We start from the raw sequence: 7,436 nt of genomic DNA on the forward strand, positions 1-7,436 counted from the left end.
CCCCAGCAGACCAATTCTAAGTAAAGAGATTGAATGAGTCACCAAAAATCTCCCAACAAAGGAAATCCCAGGACAATATGGCTTCACAGGTGAATTCTACCAAATATTCCAAAAAGAATTAATCCAATCCTTGCACAAATTCTTCCAAAATATTGAAGAGGAAGGAACACTACATAACTTAATCTATGAGGCCAAAATCACCCTAACACCCAAGGTAGAAAAATATACTACAAAAAAAATTAAAATTACAAACCAATTTCAATTATTATACAGACATGAAAATCCTCAACAAAGTACTAGCAAATTGAATCCAACAGTACATTAAAAGAAATACACCATGATCAGGTGGTATTTATTTCTAGTATGCAACAAATAGTATGGTTTGGTTCAACAAAAGAAAATAATGTAACACCACATTAACAGAATGAAGAAAAAAGCACATGATCATCAAAAAGTGATCTTGGGGATAGGGGATATAACCGTCCTCTTTCCTTCCCTTCCACGTCCGCGCAAACACAACTTTTACATTCTAAATGCTGTCGAATCTGCCCCTTTCTCTTCATGCCAACTTTCAGTGCTGTATTTCACTTTATATTTCCTACCTGGATCATTTACCTGGTTGATCTGCCTCCAGTCTCGTTGCACTTAAATCTCTTCTCCACGCGGCCACCAAAGTAATCTGTCCCTGCTGTTTACAGCTTTCAACCGCTAATAAAATCAAGCCCAAACCGTTAAAAAAAAAAAAGTGATCTTGGGAGAACTGAATATCCATATGCCAAAAAAATGAAATTGGACCTCTTTTTACACCATATTAAAAAAATTGCTCAAAGTTGTTCCAAGACCTAAATATAAGAAACACACAGCAAACTCCTAGAAGAAAACCTAAGGAACTATCTTAAGGAAACTGTATTGGACAGTGATGTCTTAGACTCTATACCCAAAGCACAAGCAACAAAAGAAAAATAGATAAATGGGACCTCATCAAAATTTGAAATTTTATGGGGGTGTACAGGATATGCAACCATGGACAAAGTAAACTTATTAATATTTTAATAATGAAAGAACAAGTAACATTGATATAAATATAGTGGTTACCACAGGCTCTGAGGAGAGGGGGAGGAATAATAGGTGGAACATGAGACATTCTTAAAGCACTGGAATTAATTATAAACCACAATGGAAATTATAGACCTTGGTTAGTAACAATGCTTCAATACGTGTTTATCAATTGTAACAAATGCAGCATTAATGAAAGATATTGTTAATGGGAGAAGATGTGAGAAGGGGAAGGGTGAGCTATATATACTTTGGATGCATCATTTCTGTAACCTACAACCTCTTTAAAAATAAAAATTTGATATTAAAGGAAAAAAATGAATAAAAGGGTCAACTCAGACCAGCAGAATATCTAAACCTACATGTAGGATCAGGTGTTAAAAACCGCTTTTTGACCTTGAATAAAAGGGGGAAATGGAAAGGACAAATGAGTTCATATGGCCATGAGTCTCCAAAAATGAGTTGGGAGGTCATCAGAGGGATCATGCTTACCCATGCCTCAATAGAGTCCCAGAGACAGCCAAAGTATATGCAAGCCCAGGTATTGGTTCTTTTGAGGGCTACAGAGACCCACAGGTCCTATGGTCATGGCAGATGGCTCTGAAGTTCAGTGCTATGTCAGTTAGCCCTACTTTGGAGTTTGTGTTCTTGAGTGTGATGGAGTTGGATTCAAATGTGACCTTTCTACACATGCCTCTTTTGTTACTTTACCAGACCTGTGATTGGTACCAGGGTTGGTACATACTCAGGAGACCTGAATCTCTGGACTGTCTATGTGACAGCCAGGCTCTAAGCCTCAGCAGAGTTGCAACTCCTACCCTCTGGTTTATTTGACTTACCCTGTCCAGGTAACAGGGAGGTGAAGATGGTCAACCACCACACCAGGGAGTCAAGAGTGCCTACAACTGTAAGCAGGAAAATTGTATCCATCATCCATGTGGAATCTCAGCCCCCTCTCAATATAGAGGTGGAGTTGTCATAACTATCTCAGGGTCCACAGAATGGAGGAATAGAATATGGTTCAGAGTGGACTTACAGATATTCTTCTATGGAAATATTGTGATTAGTAATGGAAGAAAATGTAGCACTAATGTGGAGAAAGTGGCCACAGTAGCTGCTGAGGGTAGGGAGAGGAAGAGGAGGTATGATGTGGGGGCATTTTCAGGACTTGGAGTTGTCCTGGGTGGTACTGCAGGAACAGTTCCTGGACATTGTATGTCCTGCCGTGGCCCACTGGGGGAACTGGGGGAGAGTGTAAACTATAATGTAAACAGTAACCCATGTGGTACAACAGTGCTCCAAAATGTATTCACCAAATGGAGTAGATGTCCCATGATGGTGGTGGGGGGGGATGTTGATTTTGGAGGATTGGGGTGAGGGGGGTGGGGGGTATGTGGGTCCTCATATATTTTTAATGTAACATTTTTAAAAAATAAAGAGAAAACTGGCAAAAAAAAAAAAACATGTTTGTGCATCAAAGGACTTTATCATGGAAGTGAAAAGACAGTCTACACTATGGCAGAAAATATTTGGAATTCACATATACGATAAGGGTATAATGTCCAGAGTATATAAAGAAACCTACAACTCAACAATATAAAGACATACAACCCAATTCAGAATTGGCAAATGCTTGAACAGACATTCCTCCAAAGAGGATATACATATGGTTAAAAAGCACAAGAAAATTGCTCAGCATCATTAGTTATTAAATGGGAAAGCAAATCACAAAGCACAAAGAGATACAATTTCATACTCATTAGAAGGGCTACTACTCAAAAACAGAAAATTATGAGCATTGGAAAGGTTGTGGAAAATAGGAACACTCATTCGCTGTGGGAATGCAAAATGGTGCAGATGCTATGGATGACAGTTTGGCAGTTTCTTGGAAAGGTAGATTTAGAGTCACAATATGGCCCAGAAATCTCACTTCTATGTATAGACCCCAAATATTTGAAAGCAGGGATTGAACATAATGAGGAAACTAAACCATTTCCTCCAAGCATTCTGAATTTGGGGATAAACATTCCTGCCTCATTCCACACTTGCCAAGATTTATACTTGGAAAATGTACCATCCTTGTCAATCAGACTTCTTGCATCTGAGAAGACAATCTGTAGAGCTGGGTGCAGCTTCAAGGCCTTCTGTATATATCTTAGGGGAGGGAAAAGAGGCATGGAATGACCTTCAAAGTCTTCACATTTGTTTCAGTTTTCTCATTGCTAAGGCAAATACTGTGCAATGGGTTAACTTAAATAATGGGTATTTATTGGCTCACAGATTTGAGGCCAGGAAAAGTCCAATTAAGATGTCATCAATGTGATTCTTTATTAAAGACTATGGTGTTTTGGGGCTGGCTGCCAGTGATCCTTGATCCTTGGTCCTTGACTCCTCTCTCCCATGCACATGCTGACTCTCCTGACCTTGCCCTTCTCTTCTGGGTTCAGTTGACCATAAATTTCTGGTTGATTCACTCTGCTTATAAAGGACTCCGATAATACAGATTAAAGCCTAACATGATTCATTTTGGCCACTTCTTACCCGAAGTGACATCTAGAAGAGATTTTATTTATAATGGGTACACAACCACAGGAATGGATAAGTTTAAAGACATGATTTTCTGGGGTATGTTGCTCTAAACCACTGCAACATCCTTCCCAAATCTTAAGATAATGTGCCTGTTTTCCACTATGTAATACTTTCATTAGAGAACAGAGTAAGCTCTCTTTTCCATGTTCCAAGTAAGGAGAAGTTATTTTCTTCTGAGATCACTTTTAGCAATATATGCTAGGTTAAGTGATTTCCTGTGTCCTAGTTTCAATGTAATTTATTATTTCCTAGTATCTCAACCTTGACTCAGGTGAAGTATTAGGAAACTGTTTTTAATGCACATGTAGGAATTATAATTATGATTTCCAGTATTACTAGATTATTCAGAGTATGTAGCCTTAAAATTCCCACTTTGAGTAAATTTGTTAAGATTTCCTTCAAGCACATTATTATTGTTTCATGTGTATGATAGAGAAATATAAATTCTCTGTCCATATATAAAACATTATTTGTACTTTCATATTCTTTATCTATTTATTTTGAAAAATTCTGAGAGATATGCATTGCTGTGACCAGGAGATTTCAGTTTTTATTTTAGAGACTTGGTCTTTAATGCATTCATGGTTTGATGTATCCTTTCCATGGAACTACCTATGACACTTGTGTAATAATTTCCTTTTTTTACACTTTGTAATTTTAGCCTTGAGTGGTGTTTCATCTAATATTATATCAACATATTCGATCTTCACTTTGTTAGCATTTGTTTGGTAAGCATTGTCCCCATCTTACTTTCAACTTTCCTCATCAGCTAGTTTCACTGGTGATGATTAGTTTTCCATGAGTCTCCACTACTCAACTCTCAGCTCCTCAGGAACAAGGAGATATGTGGATAAGCACAATCTGTTTTCTTTAGTCGAGCATCCCTTGTGTCCAGCACAGGGCCTGACACAGAAAAGGGCTCCAGAAACAATGATTACCAGATGAATGGGAGCACCATTTCCTTTGTACACTTGTTCATTTGTTTATGATCATTTCAGCAATTTTCCTGGTCCAAATCACACTTCCCATGCTGTAATTATTAGATTCTTTCCTAGAGAGACCACAAACTGTGGAGGTCTACTTTTATGTACACACTCCCTTTGGCTAGGAATATCTCCAGATGAAGGTACGTTTATTCATCTACTGGGTAGGCATACACATGGGGGAGTGATCTGTATATCAGCATCAGAGACAGTGTTTCTCATGTGTGATTTTCACAAATGAGTATTTTTTTAAATTTAGCACCATTTTTTACTTTAAATGTTTTCTAAATCTTGATGAAATATATTCCATATTGCATCTTCAAGAAGAGTATTACAAAATGAAGTATAAATTTGCAGCATTATCTCTCTGACCAGCTACCTGTTAAACTAGTACTGTAAGTGTTGCTGATGTCCCCTGACCCTCATCTCCTGCTACCACCACTTTGAGTTCATCTGCCATGGGATGGATACTTCACCTGACCTCTGAAAGCTACATAGTTGATTTCTGCCCAGAATATGAATTTTAAACTTATTTCTCATTTGAATGTCCGTACTCCTTATAACATACATTCGGATAGCATAACATACATTCCATAGGCATTTTAATTTAGCTGTCCACAATGGCACATTTTCTTTTCCCCAAAAGTCCAAAATGGTTCCTCCTTCCTCCCAGAATCATGTTAGAAACCTCAATGTTGTATTAAAGACCTCTCCTGCCTAAGCCATTCCGGGGCAAACATTTCTTTGAATATAATATCTTTGGTGCATATCCTCCCCACTACTCCATCCTCTCTTCTGCAGTGCTGTTGCTATTATTTATGGGTGACTATAATTTTTTCCACAGAACTCAAGTACTTCATGCTTTCCTAAGTCTCCCACAGCCCCTGGCGATGGTACATACCAGACTGGAAGCCAGTTCAGATTGGAATATCTAGTCTCTAAGACTGGAGGGTGCAGACAACAAAAATGTCACCATTCCTATAATGCTGTGATCACTGTATCTAAAGAACTCAAACTAGGCAACCACAGGAAGACAACATGGAGGAGTACAGACTGGAGACCTTACCTGATACGAGTTTGAAGAGGCCAAAAACCAAAGTAAGCACAAGAAGCATGGATGTTCCTTTGGATAGGGATCAGGCTGTGGAAACAGATGTCAGTAGGGATGGATGGATGGATTAGAGTGCAGAGGAGATTGGGTCAACTGTCCCAGGTTCAGGAAATGTGGAGAGGCTCAGCATTCTTCTCAGTCTCCCTGCCACCTGCATGTGTTAGGAGTATCAGGACTCTGGACTTCGAATCACTGGACCAAGTGATCGTTAAGCATTTATTAGCAAGCCATAAACACTTATCTCAACTAAGCTCCGGTACAAGGTTGAGCAGAGTGGGAGAGACCTTCATCTGGCTAAGACTTTGCCCTGGGTAGATGGTACAGAATGTCAGTGCAGGGATATATTTGGGTCCAGTCTGCCAGGCAGTGCTGTACAAGGTAGTATTGTCAGACATACAGGCAGAGCTCCACATAAGTATCCGAGAGAAGGAGAGACTGACATTTCCTGATACAGTCCAAGGTAATCCTGTCAGACTCTTGTTTCAGTTCAGAGTTAGAACTCTGATCACAAGGCAATGAGAAAGAACTGATAGAACAAGACAAGGCCTCCATCAACAAAGATCCATGACATAGCCAGAGGTTCACGGGCATTTGTTCAGATATGGGAGAATGGAGAAGACCCATTCATGAAGCCATTCACTAAATACACTAAGCGAGGGCACCGACATTTAGAGACCAAGCTGTTTTCTTCTTTTCAAACACATGGAACATCACAAAAAGTGACCACTTACTAGTTTGGAAAGCATCTTTACACAAATAGCAGAAAACTACTACCATAAAGAGCACATTTGCTAACCATAATGAAATTAAAGAGATAAAAGCAATTCAACAACTTAAGACATTTTATACACTTAGAAATAATTAATAGCAAAGTTTTAAAAAAATATATTTTAGTTATTTTTAAAGATACATCGATTACTTAAAATCTTACATAAAAAATATAGGGGATTCCCATATGCACCATTCCCCACAATTCCCAATTTTCCCCATATTAACTTCTTTCATTAGTGCAGTAATTCACTGCAATTGTTGAACACATTTTAGAACATTGCCACACAACATGGATTATAGTTTACTTTGTAATTTACACTCTTTTCTACTCGATTCTGTATGATATGGCAAAATATATAATGGTCTGTATCTGTCTTTGCAATGTCATTCAGGACAATTCCAAGTCCTGAAAATGCCCCCATATTACACTTCTTTTTCCCTCTCCCTGGCTTCAGCAACTCCTATGGCACTACTTCATATCAATGATATGATTTCTTCCCATTTCTTGAATTACAATAAGCCTATAGTAGAATATCAGTAAATCCACTCTAGTCCATATTTTAGTCTCCAGTCCTGAGGATTCTGATAGTGATGCCCACTCCATCTCTAAATGAGAAGGGGCTTTGATACCATAAGGCTGATGGATGGGACTCTCTTGCTTGGAGTTTTAGACCCTCTTGTTTCCTTGGTGCGGTGGTTGTCCCACCTCATCTCCTTGTTAGTTGTCCTGGGTGAGTCCAATGAACTGGAAAGTAGGTGCAGAAACTCTGCTGAGACTCAGGGTCCAGAAGGCACATGGACAGCCCAGAGATTCAAGTCTCTTTGACATACACTGACCAACTCCAGCATTGACTATAGGTTCAATAAAAGGGATAGAATAGGCATGTGTAGAGAAGTCACATCTGAGTCCAACTCTATCACACTCA

General features: G+C 38.9%; 1 protein-coding gene across 1 annotated transcript in view; it reads right to left on the reverse strand.

Annotated features, from left to right (window-relative positions):
* Positions 1-5,900, reverse strand: part of LOC101417762 (butyrophilin-like protein 3) — a 74,113-nt gene extending 68,213 nt beyond the window's left edge. The window contains exon 1 of the mRNA XM_058283677.1: positions 5,695-5,900. Coding sequence (XP_058139660.1) covers positions 5,695-5,743 — 49 coding nt within the window. The 5' untranslated portion in view covers positions 5,744-5,900. The remainder of the gene's footprint in view (positions 1-5,694) is intronic.
* Between the last annotated feature and the right edge of the window lie 1,536 nt (positions 5,901-7,436).

The sequence above is a fragment of the Dasypus novemcinctus genome, chromosome 2 (assembly GCF_030445035.2).
Source record: "Dasypus novemcinctus isolate mDasNov1 chromosome 2, mDasNov1.1.hap2, whole genome shotgun sequence".
Taxonomy (NCBI): domain Eukaryota; kingdom Metazoa; phylum Chordata; class Mammalia; order Cingulata; family Dasypodidae; genus Dasypus; species Dasypus novemcinctus.